The sequence below is a fragment of the Tyto alba genome, unplaced genomic scaffold, assembly GCF_018691265.1.
Source record: "Tyto alba isolate M040663 unplaced genomic scaffold, T.alba_DEE_v4.0 Super-Scaffold_22, whole genome shotgun sequence".
In the NCBI taxonomy this organism is placed as follows: Eukaryota; Metazoa; Chordata; class Aves; order Strigiformes; family Tytonidae; genus Tyto; species Tyto alba.
Window position 1 is genome coordinate 33,834,059 of NW_024881296.1, and position 26,437 is coordinate 33,860,495.

General features: G+C 40.8%; 1 protein-coding gene across 9 annotated transcripts in view; it reads right to left on the bottom strand.

Annotated features, from left to right (window-relative positions):
* The window catches only part of NCOA7 (nuclear receptor coactivator 7), a 98,217-nt gene that overhangs the window by 40,694 nt on the left and 31,086 nt on the right, over positions 1-26,437 (bottom strand). For 6 of the 9 annotated variants that reach the window (XM_042795623.1, XM_042795624.1, XM_042795621.1 and 3 more), the window contains one exon: positions 10,504-10,757. In XM_042795623.1, coding sequence (XP_042651557.1) covers positions 10,504-10,757 — 254 coding nt within the window. Of the gene's footprint in view, positions 1-10,503; positions 10,758-13,246; positions 13,441-13,994; positions 14,017-17,579; positions 17,707-26,437 lie in introns of those variants that run through there. The other 3 variants (XM_032998113.2, XM_032998111.2, XM_032998114.2) reach the window with 3 other exon arrangements.

The following is a 26,437-nucleotide window of genomic DNA, read 5'->3' on the forward strand; positions in this document are numbered from 1 at the left end:
AGACCCAACGTTAGTCCCTCTGGAGCATTACAGGATTTGGGCACAGCTTCAGGAGTAGCTTAAACAAACCTACCATGAAGCTGTTGCCTGAAGGGGCGGCTCCACTGACCTCCTCCTTCCACGTGTTCCTGCCACCAGCCCTGCACTGACCGAGGTCCCTAGATGCCAGCCTGGGGAAAGCAGCTCCCGACTCAGCTGGTAACGGCTGTAGGCTGGGACTGGGACCACCCATCTGGGCTCAGGAGGAGGATGGGCAGCACATCCTCCTTTAGCAGCAGCGTGGACACCTTGGATTGGCTTAAACTGTTTATGAAAGCGCACCCCAGGAGGGATAAATGGTGACAATCAGAGCTAGTTCCAGGTTTCTTATACAAAGGTGGAGGTAAAAAGAGTCAGTGATTATTTCAAGAGATGAGGGGATGCAGAAAAAGAAGGTTCAGTGAAGTTTTACTCACTCTGGGTATAAGTAGGCTCAGGAGCATTTTGGATCTGGGTGGACGAGAAGCTGCCCACTGTTCTTTCTGTGGTCTGACAGACGGCATTACCTGTGAATCCCATTCGGGTAACTGTCAGTACTTAAATGCACAGATCACAAAAGAACCACCATAAAATTTCTGACTATCCACTACATCAGGGACTCAAAGACAATACAGACAAAGGAAAATCATCCTGTTAACAGATCAGGGCTGAAGGAAGGAACACCTAGCCACCACAAAAGAAGACATGCATTTTAGAAAACTGTTAACACTACACATGCTGCTTTCCTTCATTCTTGAACGTTCTGATGCTTGAACACACAGCAGCATTCCAGGGAAGGCTATGCCATTTAAGTCAACGAGGGCAATGTCTCTTCAAATCACATGCTCTCTTGTCTATTGGTTGGTGATTACAAGGTCATAAGTTAAAAACGTAGACTAAAATCACAAAGACTCTAAAGATATGGGACACATGTCCTATTTTTGTGTACGGAGGTGACATCAACATCTGATGTGTTGCTGACTGCCAGCACTTCATCACACAGCTCAGGAGCCATAGAAAAGAGCAACTCAGTTTATACATGCAACTGATCCCAAGAGAGATCTGACAGTCACATCACAGACATCATGACAGACTGAGCAGACAGGAGGAAGCATCCGTGTGGAAAGCTGGGAATGAGTGCGTTACAAAACAAAAAAGATCTCACTTAACTTTGTATTATTATTTAAATATAGGTGAAAGGAGTTCTGCTTTTCAGAGAATTCAGATTAACTTCCAACAGTGTATTTCAAGCACAATAGGGGAACTTGAAAAAGAGAAATTAAAAGCCTGCCTTCAGGATACCAGGCTTGAGTTACACAGACTCCCTGAGAATGGCTCCCTCACGCCTCTACTTGGAGACTAAAAGATTTGCAACATGATTTCAAATGCACTACCTCATGCTCTTTATGTACTTGGTTTATGAATATTCCTGCCTTAGAGAGAAAAATCTTACAAATGTAAACCTCATGTCTGAAACTACAAAGAGAATATTCTGTCTATTCCCTGTGGGCAGAGATCCCTGAGAGAGCAACAAGTCAGTGGGCAGGGCAGAGAGACGATGGCACTGATATACTCGGGTGCTGCAGAGAACTGCTCCACCGGCACCCCAGGCGGGTCCTGGAAACCTGGGTGGGAGAGGAAGCAAAGGATCCAGTCTGCCTGGTCAGCAGCCCTCCCAGGAAACCTCGAAGAGAAAAACGTGTAAGAGAGTCCAACCCTTTCCCCCAGGACAAGATATGCTACCAAAATCACCGCCGGTGCTCAGCAAGAGCAAGGCCCGACCCGCAGCTGGCACTACCAGGGAGAGCTCAGGCCACCCCAAACAGGATGAGTCAGTGGATCCTAGAGGTGAAGGACTTGCTAACCACACTGACATATTTCCCTTCATTATCCCTGCCAGAAATATGACAACTCTCTTCATTAGTTCTCCAGACATGCTTCCCTTTCCCCTCCTGCACACATACACCTGCCACAGCCTCGCTGTGTGCTCTGTGACCAATTCTTCCACAGCTTTCCTCCCTTCCTCCAGGGGATGCTTTTCAGAGATGTGAAGTGCATCTGCATTTAAATATAATTAAGAATGTAAGTGCTCACTCTTCCTGAAAATTCAGGCCCTAGGAAAACAGACTGCCCTTGGAAGCATCTGCTTGGTGATCAAACACCAGTCAAGTCATCCCCTAGTCTGACCTTCGCAGACTAGATCTCAAGACGTCACTATCTTAAACCTTAATTTAAGTAACTGCTATAGTAGAATGTAACTTTTAGAAAATATCAAATCCTGGTGTTTTTTCCCCAGTGACAGAAATTCCACCGTAACGCTTTTTTAGTTTTCTGCCTCAGTAACTACTGCCACTGTTAAAGGTATCTGTGATATCTAATCTCCACTTGTTTCTCTCCATCTCCTAGGGTGCTCAGCTTGCCAAAACTCTTTCTTGTGATATTTCAATTACTTACACAAATAATTTAGGATAAAGCTCTGGGTTCTTTTCCCCTCAGAAGCAGTTAAAATTGAAGGAGTCTCTCACAGCTCCCTCTAGTCCCCAAAACTTTGCTTCCTCCCTGAGTTGTGCTAAAGACAGCTCACAGTAAATCAGGTCAGAGAATCTGAGGTTAAGATGCCCTGTCTGAGCATCCTGGGTCCTGGAGGTTCAGAGAAGAATTACAAGGACAAGCAAAACCATGAAACAGCCTACACATAAGAAATACAGAATTTCTTCAGCCTGAGAAGAAAATTATGTAAGATGGGTATTTTATAGAGAAAAGAGTACAAAAAAAAAAAAAAGAAAAAAAAATCATAGGAGGCTTGGAGGCTTGAAGATGGTGAGTAGCGATTGACTGTTCAGTTTCTTCTACAAGACCCAGTGGCCACCAAACAAAGCCAGCAGGAGCAACACTGCTCTTCATGCAAACGGTGGCAAACCTGTGCACTCTTTACCAAAAAATAACATAGAAACCTGCACAGGCCCAGGGAGAGACAAGGTAAGCATATGGAAGAACATTCTCTAAAGGCACAAGCTACAAGCAACTCAGAGGATCCTCCAACAGCTGAAAATCATCAGAAGACAGAAGAACATTAGTGCAGATAATTTTACAAAATTCACTGTATTCTTAACCTTCCCCAGACATCCAGGCAGGGCCCTTGTGGGAGAACAAATTCAGCGCTAAACAGGCCCTGGTCTCAAACAGCACAGCCATTTCTGTGGTCCCTCTAGCACTTCTTCACCCTAGAACCACAGACACCAGATAGTGGTTCAGCAGCAGTCACACCAGAATTCCCATTACTGCCTTGCATAAAATTTCCAAGTACTTGTACTATTTTTTCTTCCTCCAAAGTGATGTTCTGCAAGTTTATGCTCAAGTAAATACGCACATCAAATATCCCAAGTAATTGTCAGACTTAATAGGCCACTCGTGCTGGCAATCTTTGTTTTACAACCTCCCTTTAAAATATGTAATTTGCCTGTGCACAAATTACCAATCAATTCATATACTCAACATTGGTAACTTGTGCTGTTTACAATTCTTACAACTTTGTACAAATGTAAGAGGTACCTTTCTCCCCACCTATAAAAACATTAAATCACATACAGCAAGCAACTGATCCCCTTCAGACCTAAACACACTTGTTCAGTCATCCTACTGCAGGGAGATACTGTCCAAATTTAAAACTCATGATGTTCTAGAATATAAACTCAAGGCCCGCACAAGATACGAGTACATAAGACCAGCAACATAATTCTTTCAAATGCAATTGGCCTTGATCGACTATTTGAAAATTAAAGCAAGAAATATAAAAATCTCATCAACCCTTTTTAAAGGCTTACTGAAGAAAAGCAACATGAGTGATCAAGGAGGTCCATCAATAAACTCTTAGGATTCCCACATGAAAAGCAGCTCTGCCAATTAAAGAAAGAGATCTATTAAGCTAATGTTTACCTTCACAGCTGAGGATACAAATATATCAATTTCCCTCTATATTTCTTCCTCCTCCCCGCTGGTCAGAAGCACACCATAAAGTTACTGAAAATTCAACCGCTAGCATCGCATAATGAGTTAACATTATTGTTAGTTTCTCTTTTATTCTTAACACAGTTAAGAAATCTCTTTATTTTTCTGTTACTGGATACAGTTTTCACATTCTGTCCTTTACATTCCCATTTCAATTCAGGTGGGAAGTGAAACATACATTAGTTTACTGACTATCAATGGCCAAGTTTACAATTTGTTTTATATATCCGTATAGCTTCACCTCCATCTAACAGCAGATTTAAAAACAGCTAAGCCTTCTGTCTTAACTACAGGTTTTGAGGCAACTAGTCATGTGCTGATAGGCAATACCAACTGATTACACAAAAAACACCAAGTTTTGCTTATTTGTGTCCTTGGTTTTACAACAAATAGGAGCTTATCCTTCGAGATGAAAATTAGAAGAGGATTCCACACATGGGGAGCCCAAGTAGCATTAAGGTGTTTTCATCTAAATTTTCCTGCTAACAGCATTATTTCTGGTACTTGCCGCTCAGATCAAATTCTCTTGCCTGAGGACAAGGCAGTCCTTATATGTGCAACAGTTTCCAGTAAACACCAATTAACAACCCCACTTGAATATAACCTGGTGCCCCTAACACTGATCCACTGGGATTTGAGATAATTTGTTCTTATTCCAAAACAAATGATCTGAAACCAGCTGCCTTTCAGTCATTCATCCACCTCATTCTTTCCACATGGTTTCAGCAACCAATGCAAATATACCAACAGTTTGAAGCTTCCCAACCAGCCACTACACACTACATTCACATTACACTCATATGTAAATTATTCCAAACCTCTTGTTATTCTACACAGGCATTTACAACCAAATAAACTTCTTCCCATGCTGCTTTAATTTTATTTGAGATCTTGATTCTGGAAGAAACAAATTATTTCCCTTTTCACCCCTCATTATGTCTACTCTCATTTTTGCTGTCTGAAGCCAACCTGAAAGGCTAAAGCAAGGTCCCAGAACTTCACATCCTATTCCTCTTACTGTTGTATGAAGCAAAAACACTGAGTAGCCTATTTTGTAAATCACTTGGATTAGTTAAAATACAAAGTACCTTGCTACACGAATAGGGCTGACCAAATCAAGCCCTCGGAGATTAAGACTGATTACAGATAGCCAATTACCAGCAAGAATTTATAAGGATTTTCTTATTTTTTTTAAAGACACTCTACCTCTTTATGATTAGCACCTTAATTAAATCCTCAACTGCATCCTACTGTTGAATAACGGTACTAGGTAGTACAAAAGACAAAACCAGGACTCATTAGCAGAAGACAGCTTCAATTTTCAACTCAATATATACTGCAAAGTTCACTTCAGATTAAGCCTATTTAGCAAATGACCTAACTACTAGAAACTACTGTGCGAAGTAGCTTCAGTAAGTGCCCCACCTTTTTATTAAATTTAAATTATCTATAAATTTTCACTACATTGCAAGCAACATTCAATTTCGAAACAGAGTAAGTACAGCTGGTATCATGGGAGCTGTCTCTGCTGGTTCTGTGCCAGTCAGCGCAAATCTCACCACATTATCAGTGATGAAAATTGCTATGCCCTCTCTGTTTTATTTACATTTGTTCTTGGCCAGTTACCCAGAACATTCAGAGGCTTGGTAACTGCACGCCTGCAGTGCTGCTCCCGTATCGCCCCCTGCCCGAGTGATGGCAGGGAGGACAAGTCAAAAAGGCATCTGTTTTCTGCCTCTGGACTCTGGGGAGATACTCTGACACCTCCTATTCAACATTTAATATACTATCTCATTAAATGGGCATGTAGCATTTTCCCTCTCATGGCGTTTAGGACTCCTGCTTGTTTTAGACAGAAATCAGAGCTACAAAAAGAGGAGGTTTTGTTAGTCTCACCTCCCACTCGTTTGCTGCAGAAATTGAACAAGAAAGGATGGCTTTATGATTAGAGAACAGAACAATAAGCTAGTCAACTGGATTTTATGTGGCTGGTAAGATAAAAGTAGGCGTGTGATATGGGACAAGTCACCTAAACCATTCTTTTGATGGAGACCCATTCCTCACATATGTTGACCACTTATGTTTTCAAGCAAAATCAGTGGAATCCAGGAATATTCTACATATCTGGTAGAAAGACACATTGTATTGTGCTGGAATAAATATACGGATGAAATTCAGAGCATTGTGCTTGATCCAAATTTACACCTCTGTTACACTGCCTGCTTTCAGAAGGTCCCATTCTTTTCCTGTTTCAGTGTCTTCGGTGGTAAAACACAAACAATCATCTTCATCCAGTTTAGCAATTCCTGACAGAAATCCCGGTTTCATAATCTCACCGGAATCTACGTAACGGGTCTATCCCAAAGACGTGCATCCCTTTCTAGAGCCAATAAATTGGTGCTTCCAGGCTGCCACAGTTCCACTGCTGGGTTCCTGCACTTTGCCTAGTATTTGTGAAAGTGTTTTAGAGCCCGTGACACGTGGAGAAAAAAAGAGAATCAATGAGAGAATAACAAAAAAAAAATTTACAAAAAATATCGTAGCTTAGCAAGTCACCATCTTGCCAGGCTTCTCACAGAAAGTGTGTCTGAATCATGCAGCCAAGCTGCAGAAGTAGGTCAGCTAGGTTATCCCAAGACGAAGGGGAGAGCATCCTGGGCACTGGGTATAGCAGCCAGGGTGCCTACGCAACCACTGCACTGTGCCAGACAGACACATCCTTGGAAGTCTGAAAGCAGATTACTGCAGCAACAACAGCAGAAAGGGTAAGACAAAGTTAAGAAGCCGATTACCACATAAGCCAAGAGATAAGGCAAAAATAAAGAGAAAGGAATGTTATTTCCATTGATCCTCAGGAAAGAACAACAAGCAGTATTGGCAGTTCTGTTGTTTTAAGGCAAGAAAACAAGGGCTGTATCTGCAAAGCAATGTCTTACAAGGTGAGATTTGGAGACTGAACTATACAAATTATTCCAGAATTACAAAGCCACTGAAGAAACTAAGAGAGAGGGAAAATATGAGGCTACACTCAGGAAACTTTCTGGCCGTGGGACCTGTTCAGCCATTTAGCAGTGCCTCAAGAGAAATGATCAATACCTCATACCACGGGGCTATTTTTAACGGTGCCACCACAGTGCTAGCGGGTATGCCCTTCCCCGAGGATGCCTCCAGTCACAACGCCTCCTCCTCGGGGCGTGGGCATTACCGCAACATGGCCCCAGGCCAGCAGCTCCTGGCTCCAGGGCCACGCTCCCACCTTCTTCAAGCCAGAAAAGTCTTTTAACCACAGCCTTTTCAACAAAGTGTGACAGGGAGCACCGCCACCTCCAGTTCTTCGCAGGCTTCAGAAACGGCTCTACAGTCTTCCCACCAGGGAAGAGGGATTTACTGAGTCTACAAAATCCTTCTGACAGATTATCAGCCCTTGCATAAATCTATTAAAAGGCATGACATTCAAAGTGAAAGAGGAAGGATGTCACTGTGAGCATTTACAAATTCATAAAGGGAAACACATTCACAAACTTTTAATGAAGGGACATGGTGTGCCAAGAATAAATTATAGTGAGATGTGATGTTCCTTCCCCAATCTCTTAGAACAATAAATAAAGAAGGATTTATAGCCCTGTAAAATATAAAAGGGAGATTATTCAGGGGTCTTCATTCTGTTAGACTGACAGTCAGGACCCTTTCTAGGCTCAGAGCACCTTATGACAAGACCTCTGTTAAGCCACGAAATTAAGTATGTATGCATCATCATACCAACAAATGAGAATATACAAAACTTGCTACATCTAATGTATTTTTATTCTGACTAGGAAAACTAAGCGTTTTGGCAAAGCACAAAAAGCATTTAGAAGAATCAGTAATCCCTGTATCAGATTTTCTTAAAGTTCTAGACATTAGGTCAAAGCTGGGTAACTGGGAAGAAACAACCATCAAACAAAACCTCCAGGCCCTTGTGCAAACACATCTAGAAAAATGGTTAACCTTGAGTAAGAGAGAATGACTATTTAAGTCAGAGCACCTCAGAAACTTCAAAGGGACATTTCAGAGGTGGGGGGGGAAGGGAGGGGAAATCACATGAAAGGAAAAAAAACCTGAGGTATACACATCCATGTTAAATAATGAAGACAGATGTACACGCATGGATAATCCCTCTCAGCGTTTCCTATGAAAGCATGTCAACAATTAAAAAACAAAGTCTTTACAAGTTTAGCAGCACCCTCCCACCACTGCAGCTCACACATCTTCCAGCAGGCAAGTGCTGAGCACACACCTTCTGGCAGAACTCAGCTCAGCAAGGCTGATGGTTTTGTCCTTTGCTGCATGTAGGTAAAGGCCAACTATTTAAACAAGTCCAGTGCTTATAGGTACCGTATTATACGGGAGCAGGGAGGGCTCTTGGAAATGCTGGGGATGTTAGTGAAGGCAGCAGCTTTCAGGAGAGCAGCAGTAACAAACGGCTGTGCAGGTAACCACAGCCAGCTACAGCTGCAGTGGAGGAAGGCAGGTGCAGGACATGAAGATTAATACTACGGCAACTAACAATTCCACAGAATTTACTTCATTTTAAGAGTTGCATAGGGAACATGGAGCTACTGCATCAACTGCTTTTCATCTCCAAAGTTTCACTTCCACAATTTTGATGCTCCAGTTAGGTAAAAGTCTAGATTTAGGAACAACTGAAAGCAGGCATTTAAACAACAAAGAGGTTTCTCTCTCTGTGAATGTTGTCAGTTGAGTCTGTGCTCAGCTCAACAGCAGCATTAAATTATTGTATTTCTCAACAGAAATTCTGTATTTCTGCAGGACCCAGAGCGTTTGCACACCTGCATGACAGCCAGTAGCATTTCAAGTCACCCCTGCAACTATGCCAGTCCACAAGAAGCACGGAAACATTTAAGAAACAAACATTAATAAAACCAGAGTGTGTATTGACCGTTGGATCACAAGCTCAACAGGGCTGGAAAGCTGTACATTCTGCCTCGTCAGCCCTGCCAGACTCTTCAGTAAGAGAGAGGGATGCCATTGCCCCCCTTCTCCCCCACCTCGCCACCACAAGTGCCAACTGTCACAGCGTTTTTCACAAAACTACTGAAACACAAGAGAAACAAAATCCGGCCACCTCACAAAACCCCAAATTCCTCTAGGTAAAAACCAACAATAAATTGCTGCTTTTAGTTGAAGCACTTTACTAGGAATGCAACAGGAGGTTGTATTCTGATGTGTTTGTGTTTCTTTAAATTAGCATACTAGCAAAACCAAAAGAGTTCACAGGTTCATTCATTAACAATTCTCCAGTTTTTCTTCTACAGATTTTACTTCAAGAACAGCACGGTCAGAACTTCAGACAAACAGAAGCAAGTTTTCTTTCAGTTTCCAAATTATTAATATCATCAGATTCAAACCTGCCAGAAATTATGGACTGATCAATAAATCACTGTAAAATCTAGAGCTTGCAAGGAAACATTACCTCCAAGATTTATCTTCTTTTTGGTAAGGTCTGTATTGCCTTATAAAAGACAATCTTCAGGTGTGGACTAGTCTGCATGCGTCAGTCAACACATAACGTTTCTACTGCATATTCATTTATTTCCTCTAAAGAGGAGGACTCATCCTTCCGAGTTCACACACATACTGTGTGAGCAGGAAAGAAGTTTTTTTTAAGGATAGCTACAATTTTCTGTTCCCTTCTTTCTCTTTAAAAAAGGATTCGTTACAAGATGGAACCAGAGTTCTCTTAATCTAAGAGTTCATTCCTACAAAATAGCAAGAGAAAATTTGGAAGCAGAAGTATTTCATAAATCGTATCTAAAAATTACTTAGAGTATCCAACAAATTATAATCCAGAACTGTAAACAGATGTGTATATGACTCATATTTATGCACAAACTGTTTGGGTTTTTTTTTTTTTTTTTTTCGGAATTACTTGTAAGAATAAAACTAAAAGAGGTATTTATGATTAACTGAGGTACTGATACAGTTGGGGGGAAGGGTGAGGCAAAAATAAGCTTTCCAGCACACAAGTCCTTTGACATCTTGTTTAAAAATAGGTAGTTCATCTACTTACTTGTTCACACTTCAACAGACAAAATGAATATGAATTAAGACTGAAGTCTTAAACAGTATACATTGATGTATGAAACAAATAATTCCACCAAAAAACTTGAACCCCAATGCCAAAACCCACTGAAGACAAATCTTAAAAATAATTAAAATGCAATAAACTTCAATGTTGCCTATAACAACACTGAGTTTTAAAACAGAGAAACAAGAAACACCTATTTTTTTGAGAACTGCAAGGTTAAAGTTAGAAGCAGATGATATTCAGAACTACATAATTTTGTTTGTTTTTATGGGAAGGATATCCAAAGTCAATTATCCTTTTAAGGAAGGCCTGGAGAATATAAGAAAAGTACATTAACAAGATATCAAAACAAACATATTTCAAAATACTATAGCATTAACATAACTCACCTGTACTATAGTATCTTTTAAGTTCTGTGCGCCTGATGTCTTTCAGTTGATTGTATTTTTTCTTTTTCTTTTCTTTGTCTGAAGCAGCTCCCTTTTCCCCAGCAAATTTACAGTTGTCTTCAGAGGAACTGATTTGCTCCAAAATAACTTTACTTTCATCATCTTTCTCAGAAGGTGTTTTGGAAACAGGAGATCCAGGGGAATTGGCAGAGACAGTCTCAGTGTTTTGTTTGACTTGCCTTTTCTTTTTCAAACTATGCATAAAGAAAAAACCCACAACATTAAGATATAGCCAGCCTCTACAGACAAGTTAACTCACTTGCTAATTTTTTTTTTTAAATGAGTTTAATATCATGATTCCTTATAACTCAGCAAAACCCACACACTTTACATTAGTAACTTGGTATCCAAGATTATCCTACAGAATACTCTTCAATCATATCATCATCTCAAGAATATTAAAAAAGGGAAAGGTTTTACTGTTTTTTACTGAAGAGAAAGAACGGGGAAAAAGAAACAAAAACCATCGAAAAGTTGCTTTGTTTTAAACCACCATATATCTAAGTACAGAAACAAGATACTGAATCATGTATTCAAGATGAAGCTTAGGATGAAATAAAACCTCAGATCATAATGTATTATAACACAACAACTACCATAACAATTTCACAGTCAACTGCTCCTGTTTTATAAAGCTACTTGTTTTGATACAAACTTGTTATTTCTTTCCATTTCATCCAAGGTTATCTCCCAGCGGCCACCCACGCTACGCCACATCTGTTCTTACACAACCCACACCACCTGGTACTCCAAATGTCACCCAGCAGCTCCTTCCACAACGCGGCGGATGTGGCCACAAACTGCTTGTGCAGGAACATTTTCCAGCTGCTATAGCTTTTCTGAGAGAAATCTTAACAAGCTGCCTATAAATCTTCCAACTTATCACTATAGCAACAAGATTATTTTCTTTTTAGAAGACTCCTTAAAGCACAGCTCAAGTGAGAAAGATGCTTCAGGAATCCCAACGTGCAATTTTCTGGTAAATCACCATCTTTAGTGCTGACTTTGCTTAGTGAGATCAAAGGCTGACTTCACAGGCTGAGGGTCAGTGTCACTAGAATAGTCCTCAGTTAAAAATCACTGACACATACCACATAAAATGAAAAACTAATCTATCTAATGGTCCTTCTCTCTAGTACATTAACTTCTTAGTTACAAGGTACCTATGGGAGGGAGCAGTATATTAATCTTGCTGATGCTAACTCTGTTACATGCACAGGAAGAATTATGCATACAAAATACAGACAATCAGTGAGTCACCACTAATGGGAAAAGGTTACATGATCTCACAGCACTAGTTTACGTCAGCAAAAACTTAATGTATTAAGTTATTAATATAATGCAGGAATTTCAGAGGTTCTTCCCTCTACCTTTTATATTTATATACTATCAATATATTTTCTCAGGCTACAACATAAAAATAAATACACAGAGCATCTGAGAATTACAGTAAGACATTTCAGGCTACACTTTTTTTTTTTTTTTTTCTAAATAAAACATTAAAACCAGTTCCCAAGTTCAGAATATCCAGCTTCAGACCTCTGAGAAAGGCCAGTTTCTCAGACCACATGCGACCAACACTTTCCAGTGAAACATTTCAAAAGATTGTCTTGCAAAAGCTGTGTCTATCACACACGTATGTATACATATTTCTCAAATGCTTCCCAAAGTACCACAGTAGATTCACATTCTGCAACCAATTCGGTGAGGATGTTGTGGCTCACCATTCATTCAAACCCACTGATTTGTAAGACAACTAGTAGTAGTTCACACTCTGCACAGCAGAAGAGATTTAGTGTGTAAAGTTCAGAAACTTTATAGATCAAGTCCTGATTACATACGAAAACAACCTGCAGGGATTTTTAAAAGATAAAAGTGAATATACCTATATAACAAATGAAATGTTTTGTTTAGACTAATGAAAATCTGTGTATGCAAAGGAAGGTTATTTTTGACTAATAAGCCACAGTCCTGATCAAAGGCTGCTGTAGCAACCACAAAACATTACAGTCACGTTGCATACACAATGTCTATATTTAGCGCTGGTAGAAAGCTTTACAAAGCAGCCCTCTACACTGAAAAGGCATATACTTATCATGGCTGTACATGATTCCTGACTTGTAAATGAGATACATCCCTGACTTTTTATTCCAGTGACTCAGTGACCTTTGTGCATGTACCCAAATCACAGGGTACCCAAATCATGTGCTGCAGTAGAAAAGAACTAGCAAGCACCTACTGGCAGCCCCATTTCTACTCACATTGCATCAGAGACTTCTGTCCTCAGATTCCTAGTTCATTTGTTTTGATCACAAACTGTTAAGCAAGCTTTCTGTAGTATAAATGTAGTATCTCCAAACAACAAAACAAGCTGCTAATGGAAACATAGAATCCTTTCTTGGAGGGGAAAAAAAGAAAAAGGAAAACCTCTCGAGAGGTCATCAAGACCATACTAACAGCTTCCAACAGCACCTTCCTTAAAACATACTCATTTGGACTAGTTTTCAAAGATGCCCCAGGCAACTTTGAGAATGAAGAGCTAAAAAAGAACCGGCCCATTAGCAATAGAAAAGAAGGAAGCAGAAACAATCATCTGAACTGACTGCAACATAACTCTCCTCACAGTGTTTAATCTTGCTCGATTCCCACATACTTCAGCCCAAGAGCTCATCACACAACCTACAGCATCCTCAGCACGTGGCTGTTGCTGCAAAGGGACAGTGCCACAGGGACTTTTCAGGTAAGAGTGATCAAGAATCTGGGCGCTCCATAATTTCTACTCCATCCTCATGGCAGGCATCAGATTTTCAGATAGTGCCAAGCCTACTCCTCCTGTCCACTGCTCCATTTCAAGGCAACGACCATCCAACTCACAAAGCAGCCACCTCGACACTAGAAAAAAAATACCAGATGAGGAGTGAGTATCCATGATGTTCACCACAGGACTCGGAGTTACTGCAACTCTGCTTAGGGTTATGATGTCTGCTTGGAAGATGCTGCTTTTAGAGGTCTCTAAAGCCTGGCCAAAATTGCCCAAAACCCTCCACTTCACTCACTCTTGAAAAACCACAACTACAATATTCCAAAGAACCAAAACAAGCCTTCAACAGCATTTAAAACCCTAACAGCAGCCTCAAATTTATTAAGCTTTTTGACATTATGTGCATGCTCTTAGTAATGAAAACACAAAGTTCCTGTATACGCACAAGAAAATTCATTATTAACACACGCAGGTATGGTGCAGCAGGCGTTAGGCTGTGAAGAGCACAGCTGGAGTGCTTACTACACATTAAACAGAACTCCACCTCCTTGAGGCAACCCCTTCAGCCCCCATTCGTCCGTCTCTCACACTGACCTGCACATGCCAACAATTTAGACTGGGCACCCACACAAGCTGCCAGCCCCTCCTGCTCAGATTTCAAACCCATCACCTCCTGAAGAAGTCAGAGGCTGAAGGTCTCATCAGCTCTTCTCCCAGCTCTCAGGTATTTCCCACCTTTCACGGAAAGAACTGCCATGGAAGATGGATTTAAGAACGCCATTTGTCAAATAATTTCATTTTTAAACTATTTTGGAATATTTCAAGTGGTTTTGTTCAGTTTTAAAGGCTATTTCTCTGAATAAAACCAACATTCAGTTTTGTCCTAATGGTTATTAGAGCAAAAGGGAGCTGAAGGTCAAATTAATAAATGAAACCCCTCATTTTGACCAGTCTCAGGTTTTGCAATTAAATCAACCTTTCAAACAAAACAATATGCATCTTTTCCAGGGAACAGAGAAGGTGTTACTGCAGAAAACGTTTGTTTTTCAATATCAGAGTCAATGGATACGTTGTATTTCACTAGGAAAGTTGCTGGGGAAAAGAAGAGGGAGAGAGAAAAAGGGAGGGCAGGAGGAACAAACAGCTTATTTGCAAAAACACTTTGGTTTCTGAATACAGTGTCTTACACATCTGTAACTTTATTTAGATGCCAGATAACATTTTTCGAGCTAACTGGTTCTGACAGGCAAAACACTTCTGCTGCATTTCTACAGAGGTATCATTTTACAGCTCCTCAAAGTGTTTTCTGAGCAGTAACAAGCCATTTTCAAAGTCTGTCCAGATACAGTGTTTCCCAGTAAAAGTTTTCAGACTGTTACTGTACACAGTGGATGGCATGGGGGCTTTCCCACGGAGTCCCATGAGAACCAGAGGAATCGGCCTTCAATGGGCACCATAACCTGGCTGCAGGGATCTTTTGGGCATCTGCCCTACAGAAGGAACAGGGAGCAGAAACTTTCTGCCACACGGTGACCACTCTCATACCATTTAATAAAGACTGATGATCTGAAACAGACATACTCTCAGAGTAGGCAGGTAAAAACACAAGGTTAGCAGTGCTCACTTAAATTAATTTGCAACTGACTGTTTAATAGCTTGGGCACTGACTTACAGGAAAAGAGCCAGGAAAGATTTCAAGAAATGGCCTACTTCATCTTCCAGACCCAAGTCTATTTGACTGCTTACAAAAAACAAATAAATCTGCATTTTTAGAATAGAACAGCCTGAATTTCCCATTACACTAGCAAGGTAGGTGGTTAAAGTAAAAAGAAAACTGATCAGTGAAAGAAGGGCTGATATTATCTGCACATCTTTCACTAGAAGGCTACAAGCAACCAATAAAGCTATGCAACTCTGACACTGAGACAATAAAGAAATGGAAATCTGACAATTTTTTCTCGAAATTCCATTTGGCTTTGTTTAACGCTTATTCAACAGAGACGCCTAACAAAACAATTGAATAGGACCTCGTTTAATATATAATAATTAATCAGACAAAGAGAACTAGGTCCACGTTGTAGGATGTTCTAAAAAACTCCTAGGAAAATAAGGCACTATTTTTATGATTTATTAGATTAATAAAAATCACACAGCATGAACAACTCTTGCTTTAGAAAAAGTATCTAACAAAGTGGCCCAAAAAAAAAAAAAAAAAAAAAAAAAAAAGAAGGGGGAAGGGAGAAGAAATCTTCATCTTATCTTGAAACTGACACAGTTTTCCTTTTGGGATGTTTTCCACAATGTGCATCCTCTAGAATATGCCTTGATATCTGGCATACAACCAGCTTAACATCCTGCACAGCACAAACAGATTATGTGCTACAAGTGTTGTTGTTGTTTTCTTCAAATCCATTTATGCATATCTGCAATAAGATTAACAGAACCTGTCAAAAAGAAGTTTAAAACACTTCAAACATCTTAATCTGTTTTGTTCTCATCAAGATTCCCGTTAATTTACTTTGTACACAAAATTACATACAGCCCAGTTGTTTCATTTAGAATTAAACATTTTCATATTAATTTAAATCTTCGCACTCAGTATGTACCAACTTCTTTGTACCTTACATGACTTTCTCCACCCATCCAGAACAGCTAAATAAATCAAATTTATTACATTTTAAAAAAACTACATACAGAAACCTTACTGTAAAAATCCCCATTAAGCACCCACTGGTCTGATCCTATACAGCTATTCTGTTCCAGCTCGCACAGATCATCCATCTCCCTTTCACCCAGCTCGGTGCCAGCATGACGCGGCCAGCTCTGGGCATGGCTGTGCTCTCATCCCATCTGATGTAACTCGACAAATAAACAAGCTCAGACAAAATAAATCATTACTGTTCGCAAAGCCAAAGGAAGTCAGACTGCTTGCCAGACTGTAACGCTTTGCTCCTGACTTCCTCAGTGCAGCTACTGTCACTTCACAACAGAAATGAATACAAAACCATTCACCCTCAGTGAGAAATCTTCCTAAAATTAAATAGCACCCATCCCGCAAGAAAGCACACTCCAAGAAACACTGAACATGCTGGTATGAATCCTGTTTTGGAAATGAGCAAGCCACAAGGCTGTACGTTTACTATTAAAACAAGATGGCCTATTAAGGCAAAAATAAGGGATGGAACACCTTTTTTTTTTTTTTTTTTTTTTTTTATGAGATATAAACAATTAACTTCAGGGGGGAAAGACACAAAAAAAAGTATCTCTGAAATAGTTATCAAGGACAACAGCGTGGTCGCAGTACAGTGGTTGCAGACACTGAAAAGCATTCATCCTCTGGCCATTCCAAATGACACACAGCAACTACAGAAAGCTCTGATATTAGTAGCACAGGTCAAAGCTGGAAATTTAATTTTTATCGGAACCCTTGTTACTGATTTACAACAAAAACCAGCACCGGGTTTCACACATGGCCACTCATCAGGAACGCTCCAGAAGGAAGTTGGCCTGTTCCAGAGAATAAAGTGCTGTACTACCAATCAGGGTATGTCTGGTTACTGCTGATACTGCCATTAGCTTACAAAAACAAGACACTACTTCTGTTTCATCACCTGTAATGAGGAGGGAAGAATTTGTAGTAAAGCTGTTCTGGAACTTTAAAGACAACGTACCTTCTGATAGAAAAATGTTCTTAGATTAAATGAAAATATGTTAATTTTCCCCCCAGTCTTCTGACTGATATCAGGAAATTCTAAATATCACACTTAAGCTCTCTTATGTTTATTGAGAGGTGGGGAAGATAAACACAATTTCCCAGGGTAAAACTTGATAAGAGTTTTGAGCTGTCAAAGTTTTTATTTTCTTAAATTTAAGAATACAGTGTTCCCCCCACGCAGCTTAATAATCTTTCTATTTTCAAAGGCAAAAAGTATCCCCATCTTTTCTGTTTACTTAGCTAAAGAGGTTACAATGTATTTAGAACTCCATTACCATGACAACAATTTAATAAAATCTTTTCCATAGGGAAAGGATTTTGGAAAGCTGCTTTATTTGATCTAGCCATCTATTTAATTCCTTCTCTTATAACCTCAATTACTGCAGGCTCTCAAAGAACAGCTTTAGAAAGAAGGCAAAACGAAGAAATCCCTCCCTTCAGATGACTCCTTTAACTTTGCCTGAAGTTCACTTAACAGGCTTGTTCAATTAAACCCGCACAACAGATCTATCTTGTCACAAATACCAACTTGACTCTTACCACACTCCCATCCTGCTCCTCCTCTTCTCCTCCGCTAGCACTGCCAGATACTTTCTCCTACCGTGGTGTTCATTAATCACCCCAAACCACTCCTACACACATGCAAGGAATTCTTCCCAAAGTGATTCAGCAAGGCGCTCTCTCCTCCCTGCACCAAAGCCCTGGCCAGGGAGGGACCCCCCCTCCTCACCCCCCCTGCTCGGTGCCAGCCCCCCCCCGAGAGCAGCTGGCTGGAACTGTAAGAGAAAGGGAACTGCAGTTACACAGCAAAGGAGGGTGTTACGGGGAAGCTGCATGGATTCTGCACAGGAGAGGCACACCGTATTAAAAGAATTAAGATTATGTGACGAGGACTATAAGCACATGCTAATCAGGCTGGCTGAAACATCTCCAGTTCTCCCTGAAAATCTGATAAACTCCCCCCACTCCCTGTCTCATCTGAACACTCCTGAAGCAACTCAACTTCCATGAAACAAAGAGGGAGGCCCTCTGAAATTAGTAATAGATTAACATAGGGTAACAAAGCGCAAGAATTGAGAATGACCCAGAAGAACACAAACAACAACAGTGTACATGGAGAGCTGTGGGGGATGTGCATTGCTCCGTACAGTCATCACTGCACACCCACTTTCTCAGAGCAGGTAAGTGCCAAACTTCTCCTGATAATACAGAGACAGTTTTAATATTGATTAAACTGACTGCAAACAGCCAGAAGGAAATTTAGTGCTCAGTGACTCAAACAGCAATAAACATTCACAATGAAGCAATGAAACAGCAAATGAAAAACAACAGTCATTTAAAGCAAAATCCATGGGAAATGTACCATACATCATGCAGCAATAATGTAGCTGGAACCCACCTCCAGGAAAAAATATAATCTTAGGGAATGGTATTTTATTATTTCTTACATGAGAAGTACCAAGAGCACCACATTAAATACTTTCAAGAAATACTTTCAGATAAGGTGAAAAGCAGCTAAAATTAAATAGCTTAGGCATGCTGTGTTTTCCAAAGATCTAAACAGGTACAAAAAAGAACTATGATAATTCATCATGGCATGGCCTGTGAAGGGCTACAGAGAACAGCCACAGGGATACAGCCTTTTTTTTTTTTTTCCCTTCCTCAGCAGTTACCTAGACTGAAAACTGCTAGAAGCCTGTACACCTGTGGTCATACTCATGAAGGATCCCTGCATGCATTCACTTTTTACTTTTTCATTCCTACACATCCCCAACTGTCCCCTGTCAGAGATAAAGCACAGTGAGTGCAGTGGCAATGGGGCAAAAAGCACAGCAAACTCCCAGGATTCAGGAGGAGCACAGTACTATTTGAGGAAAAGATTTGGCTCAAAGCCTGTAGCTCAAAGAAGTGTTTTAAGTCACTTCTGTCCGCAAAAGAAGGTGTGTCTCTGCTCACCACTGATCCTGTCCTCTTGAGTTGTCCCCATTCTCACACCCAAGCATTTGTTGCAGCTCCACAGGGATGTTATCTATGTTAAACATAACCCAGTAAAAGTGCCAATACATAAATTAACTTTTCAAAATCGGATCACTCTCCCATTAGATTCCACTTGGCTGTGCTACCATTTCTATCAACACAAAGGAGAAGTCCAAAAGAGGAGACAAGACTGCTCCTCCAAGCAGCAGTGCCAGTTCAAAAGCACTTTGCCCAGACTGAAGGGCTTGTTAAGCTACAGCCCTGCTTGTTCTCTGTAACGTTAGGCTGAGATCATCAAAAAGAGGAAGCCAGAAAGCCAAACCAGAAACAGGCCACGCCATGCCCAACGGACCCCTGGACAGGGGCAGGGAGGCGGTTGTGGCAGCTTCTTCCCACTTATCCAGAAAAGGTGCTTTGATGATGGGAAATTTTTATGAAGGTTTGTGCTGCAAGGGCTGGGAGACAGGCAGCTTCCCCTGCTGCAAAAGGCAATAAAACAGTGACAGCTGCTCCAACAGCATCAGGAAAAGAAGAAACCATTGTTTTCTTCATAAAGAGGATCTTAACATTGAATAAGTTGACTCAACTTGAAGAGTGAAGTCACCTGGCTGACTCTGCTGACTGGCAAGGTCGGGGAGATCCAAAAGTAACCATGGTCAGTAAGTCAGTGATCAGAGTCAAAAATTCAATTATTTCTTTACTTAAATGATCAATAAAAAGGATATCTTAGAGAGGGAGGGACTTACAGTACCTGTCTGCATTAGCTTTTGTTTTTATTTACAAAGTTACTTTGAAATTTAATATTTAAATGTCAAGGCTCTCTGCATCATTGCACCATTCTGTATGGCATGAAACTACTGACTTAATATAGACGTAAAAAAAAAGTAGTTTAAAAAATTAAAAAGACAGAGAAGAAAAAACATACAACTTCTTCTTTTTCTTATTATTAATAGACAAGACCAGAATGAGAAAAAAAGGCACAAAAAGGAAGCCAAACTAAAGGTTTTAAATGCTAACTTTCCTGATGACCCAAGAATTATCCAAATGCCACTATGTATTTCTCAGGGATTCAGTTAATCAGATCTGCATCTTATAACATAAGAGATGCTGTGCACATGCTTACAAACAGGTTGAAAACTCATCTGTTCAGAAACAAATTTACAGCAAGAAGCACCATGACACAAGTAGAGAAAGGCTCTATTTAAAGTATTTCAGAGTAATTGTTACATCTCAACCAACTCACCTTGCGGCTCAGTTCTATGTTTGCATTCATCGTCTCCAAACAACTTGTAAGCTATTTGTCACGTTTAGCAGTTTAATGGGCTTGCGGAACCGAGTTCCCATTAACTGACACTCACTCAGCACAGAAGAGGAAATGCTCAAGCGTATTGAAGATCCTCTTAAATGGATTAAAGTTCAAAGAAACATCCAGCAATGCTGATAATGGGTGGGGAAAAAGAAGAACCTGTAGCTTTAGCATTATGGTCAAAAGATCGTTAACCATAAGTATAAAGATGACACGACATGGTAGGGCTTATCTACATGGGACAGCCACATGGCATGCATGCACTAATGCAGCTTCTCATATGTGTATATCTTGTGCTGGAATGAGTATTTGGCATGGTCTGATATTTTTCAGCAACCATACCATTATACTAGTGTAGCAGGTCCTCCATCATGTTTACTGTAAGAAACAAAAGGTGTGTTAATTACTTTGTCTTAAAAGTTCTCTGTGGTTTTTATATAAAATATTAAATTATTTATGCTTTTTTTTTTTTGATTGAAAAATAGTTTGGATTTTCTCATTTACTCTTCAGCTGAAACTTTCAACGTGCAATCAAAATATTTATGATTGGGAGGGGAAGCAGCAACTACCACAGGAGAAAAACAAAGGCAAAAAGTGTATCTTGCCCTCTATCAACACAATGGAAGAAGAGGCAACAGGAGGATAACAAGAGGTTTTGCTCCATCCCCACGTTCTCAGTACTCCATGAGTGCACTGCACTTCACACAACACCGAACTAGAATAAGCAGCTAAGGAAACCAAAAAGTTAGAGTGCTCTTGAATTTGATCTTCTAAGACAGCCCTCCTGCTTAACGCCCAGTGGCCCCGCTCCTGGCAGCCGCCACGTGCACCCACGTGCAAGTGCTGCCTCCTCCCCACAGAAGCAGAGCGGGAGGGTGGCAGGTTGAAGCGGGCTGGCTATCTTCAATCCCCTGCTGTGTTCAACAGCCTCCCTGCACGCCTGGCCGGAGCCAGATAAGGCAGGTGCCCTGTCCTGCTGCCTGCCCCCCCGGTGCCCAGTCCCTTCTGGGCTGGGAAGGAAAGCTTCCTGGCACGCTGGGTCCAACTCAGCTACGGCCAATTGGTGGGGAACAGCTGCCCTCCCTCCTCCCCGGTGCTCTGGTGTTTCACTCTGCAGCAGCAGTGCCTTGGACCATCACCCTCCCTACAGCTCTGCTCCTACAAGGAACTTTCACCGTTCTGTTAAACCTAGCAGTATGATTCTTCACATGCATCAAATTGCTCAAATGCGTCAGTTCACGGGACTAGAGTCATATGCTGTAGTTTTAAGACTCTGTGGGATTGCCAAAAAAAAAAAAAAAAAAAAAAAAGAGTGGGAGGAGAAAGGGGGTTTGGCAGCATTTGTAACACAAACCACTTCTATAATAACAAAAAAAACCCCAACCTTGTCAGCCTCAGGCAAGCAGAACTGCTACATGCAGCACCTGCTGTGGTCCGGACGGAAAGAGGAGCATCATCATCTTTTTAACACAAGTGTTGAAAATACAGATAAATCTTATGCTTAAGGAGATCTGATTTTCAGATTGTCCGATTGAATCATGTGATTAACACCTTGAAGCCACGTATTTATAGAAGCATTACTGAAAGCAAAAATCCAGCAGCTGACAGAAATGCACTGTTATGTCAAAAACATAAAACAAAGATTGCCTATGATTGGCTAGGTGTTCCATTTACACCCACTGAAACAAAAACAGCCACTCCAGAAAAATAGTGGCAGAAACCTGGAGTTATTATCAGTATATAAAGTGCTATACAAGACAAGTTCTCTGTGCCAGAGACTGCTGTCTGGCAGGAAAATACTCAGTGCATCAAGACACCCAAAGAGCTGACTTATGGCTCACGTGCATTACAAAGGTTTTCCAGAGTAAGGACAATTCTCTCCCTCTTCCCCAAATTCCTAACCAGTTCTGCTGGTCTCCTTGGGATTTTCACTCACACAATTCAACAAGACAAATCCCACAGCCTTCAGTGGAATAGCGTGAGAGACTTAGAGCATAGTTAACATACATGCTTAAATTTCAGGTGATCCTAGGAAACACTACCTGCTCAGACTACAGAGTAGAAGAGAAAAAACCCACCACAAACCTACACTTACAACCCACCTCCCCATAATCAGATTGTCAGGTGACAGGTGGGGTGGGGAGAAACCCCTTCCAAAACCCAGGTTGGAAGCTGGATTAATGCTAAGGGCATGAGATTTTACCAGCCTGGCACCATGGGGAGCCTAACACCATCAAGAATATCCACACAGTCTCTTACCACTGTCCAAAGCCCCATGGCAGAGGGAAAAAGATTTATTTCCTGGGGTAAAGGGGAGCCCAGTGCCCACCGGCACACAGCGGAAACTGCAGAACACGGAACCAATAGTTGAAATACAGTGCAAGCAGAGAGTCATCCAGTGCCCCCAGGCAAGATGCACAACATTTCTTAACGACAGAATTCCCTTAGTTAGATATACGATGTTTTCCAATCCTTCAGACAGAGGGGAAAAAACCACCTCTCTCCGAAAGCACATTCCTGCAGGTATCATTCATATCTTTACCTTTAAAAATGCAGCACCATTACCAGAAATAGACCATTCCACCAGTCAAACCAACAATTCCATGTAGCACGGCACATGCCATAAACGGACAGGCAGAAGTCGTGAATCACAGCAGCAGATATCAGGCAGGCAACTTCATCCATGGGCTAGAAACACCAGCAACCTTCCCTGAAGGGTCATATCTAGCTTCTTACCAACCCAGGTTTTCCACCAAACTAACATATCTCACAATGCTGACGCTCCTCCTTCTCAAAATACTATACACCAAGCTCCCTACTCCCACGTGGAAGAAGGCACAGGAGAGCTGACCAGGACTGCTGCCACAGGGTGGTAAAACAGCTGGGATTTCTCAGAGCAGAAGCAAGAGATGTTTAACAGCACCACCAAGAAGTCAGTACCATTAGGCATCTCTTTAGGTTTGTGCCTCCATATCATTTAAACAAAAATGTGGCTGCTTCTGGAAGAGGCCTTCAGACCACAGCAGCTCCTGATCCCAGCTCTGCCATGCATAAGAGATATGGCAAAAGCAGAAGGCTGAGTGGGACCACCTCTTTTAGTGGCATCTTACACAGCACCGCTTTAAAACTGACTGTGGAACCACATCTCTGCCAAGTACTAATGCTAAATTTCCACCAGGGTTTAAGCAAGGCTTAATTTTAAAACAGTTCACTGGGATTAAGCAGAATTTTATGCAGTAGGTCTTAAGATGTATCTGGGAGGCTGAAGGGACAAGACCATACCTGCAGATGCTACAGAAACACTGTATAATTTAAAAAGGTAATTATATCAGTTTCTTACAGACAACAATAAGAAGTTTGTATCTCACCCATCCAGAAAGCAATCTTTTGAAGCCCCCAAATTTTATATCCTTTAAGATACAACATCTTTAAATCCCTCCAAGAGCAAAAAGGTAAATGGCATGGCCCACCAGGAGCCTCCAGCACATCCCTCGTGCTCAGCATACGCAGCTGCAGGCTGCGGGGAAGGGAAGACAAAATATGTTACAGCTATGTTAATAGCAACTCTTATCAAAACTGCACAGACTTCTACATCAAACGGCCTGCCGTGCAACTATTTATGTTCTAAAAAGGAGGCTAAAACAGTTTATTTTTTTGCAGTTTCTTTTTAAAGGCTGATAAGAGACACCCAAAGGTCCCTTTGGGAAAAGCAAATATAAGGTCATTGTATGCTTGCTGCCTAACAAGCCAGCCTTATGCATAACTTGCAAGGTGATTAGTGAAAATTCTGAAATTGCTGGTGGGAGACAGCATGTTTGAAGATTAAACAAACAGAAAGTCTTTTCTCTGTATATTCGGTGATATCACCAGCCCTCAAAGAAATCAAGAACATCATGAAACTCTGCCTTTCTCCTCTTTCCTAAAAAAAGCCTCTTTATACAGAGCCCACACTGTTACCCATCTCACTTCACATGCACAGGGAAGTGAATGGGTGAGGAGATTAACCATGCTTCCTGTCTTATGCAAGCTTTGTATCTCCATAAATAGCATTTCTGGTACTGGAAAATTTTTGAAAAACCCTGAACAAAGCCTTGGGACTCCATTAGATACTTTCACTAGCTCTGTTATCCAATAACAAAATTCTTCAATCCTAAATGACTCCACTAATCTTGAGAATGAAAGCACTGGAAAGAACCGAGGCTGCAGAAACCACTGCCTTGTTTATGCTTCCCAGAGGAAGTACTCACATCAGGAATAATTCATAGGCTAAGTAGAGGACAGCAATTTGTGCTCTTCTGCTGACTCTCATCCTGCACCACAGAATTACAAGACTGCTAATATAAAAACCTCAGAGTCCAGAAAGCATCGGGAACATGAGATGAAGAAACAGTTCCTGAGATAAGCAGCTGTTCAACGTACTTCTCCCCCATACTACAACACTTCAGAAAAAGCTGGTTCAGTTTCCCCCCCAACTCTCATTCTCCAGATTTACACCTATGATAAAAAGAAAACTTTATCTTTTTTTTTTATATACACACAACAGTAAATCCATGAGCAATGAATAGCAAAGTGTCTCTCAAGCACCTGAAGGATTTGACAAACCTCCCAAAGCTCTAATCAAAAGCTCCTCGTGCTGTTGTCTGTGGAATTCTAGACATTCTCCAATGTCTGAGAGCTACAATAGTTCCAAAGGACAGCTGAAATACTAACCTACACAGCAACAGGCAGAAAGTCTGCCAAAAACACTGAAATACCTCCATTTAAAGTATCTGGAAGGTAAATCATGATACTATATGTTTCAGAAAATATCTGATGGCTTCTCTTAGAATCCAACACAGCAAATCAACTATCCCACACATATACCCCTAAATAACAGAGCAAATAATAACCACTGCACTCCATGTATCTGAAGTAGTGATATCTTAATCTTTTTTCTTAGAAAATAAAATGCCTCGGGCGTACATGTTATTGGTCAAAACAATGTGAGTAAAACGCAATACTGGTTTTTAGTTTCAATAACAGGATTATGAGGTAATGTTTATATGTCTGGAAGCAGAGCTAAGAAATTTCCATTATACAGATGAGCTTAAATGATATATTATTTCCGAGAGTCATTTAAAAAACTGTAAGCATCTCCAGGATCTTGGCTTGACTATTCTTCACGCCCAAGATAAACCTCCGTGATGGTTTGTTTTAAAAACAATGTGTGGAAACTTTTCCTTTTAAAAGCAAAAAATAAATTATGGGTGCTACAGGAAACCTGAATAAACACCAGCACTTTGGCTCAGCAGAGCAAGAATAATTGCAAGGAGATGACTGCTGGAGAAATAGTGATCTGAGGAGCACCCAACATCTGAAGCCTGTTGCGTGGATATAATGAGTCTGGCCAACAAGAAAAGCACCTGACAGGAAAACCTATGACAAAGTCTCACGTAAAGGAGATGCCCTCAAGAAAGTATGTTTGTGCATATATTCCTTATCTAGGCTTCCCTCCTTCCTTGTCACCACTGATATCCTCTTTCTACACGTTCCCTCTGTGCTCACTGCATTTTTCTTACTTCATCTTCTTCTTATGTTTTAGTAGCCACAGGAATAAAAAAAATATGAAGCGTACAAATACTGAATATAGGAATAAAACGGAACAAAGCCAGAAAAATTCCAAATGAGACGCTTATAACCTTGCTAGTTTGTAATATGCAAAAGACTGACCAAAGGAGTGACCACAGTGCGTCAGACCAAGGGTCAGTGCAAGCCAATATACCATGTCCAACAGCAGCCCAGAGCAAGGACCAGGGAAAGACCATAACAATATGACAAGTATACACAACTCCTCCTGCTAAGCTTGCCAGACTCTATCTCAGCAGCTAATGATACATGATTCCTACTGTCATGAGTTGTGACTGTCTAAAAGGAATGCTAAGGTTAGGTCGTAAACAGCTAATGTGATTGGAATGCTCTACACCATTTGTTGTAGCGTTTGTTTTACTTATTTTTAGGTATTAAAGAATAATTAGAAGCAGAAAAGAGGCTATCAAGTAGAGCCTGTTAACAAGTAAATAACTGTACTAAACACATATATATCTTTGTAAATCTTGGTTTTAATCTACAAATACTA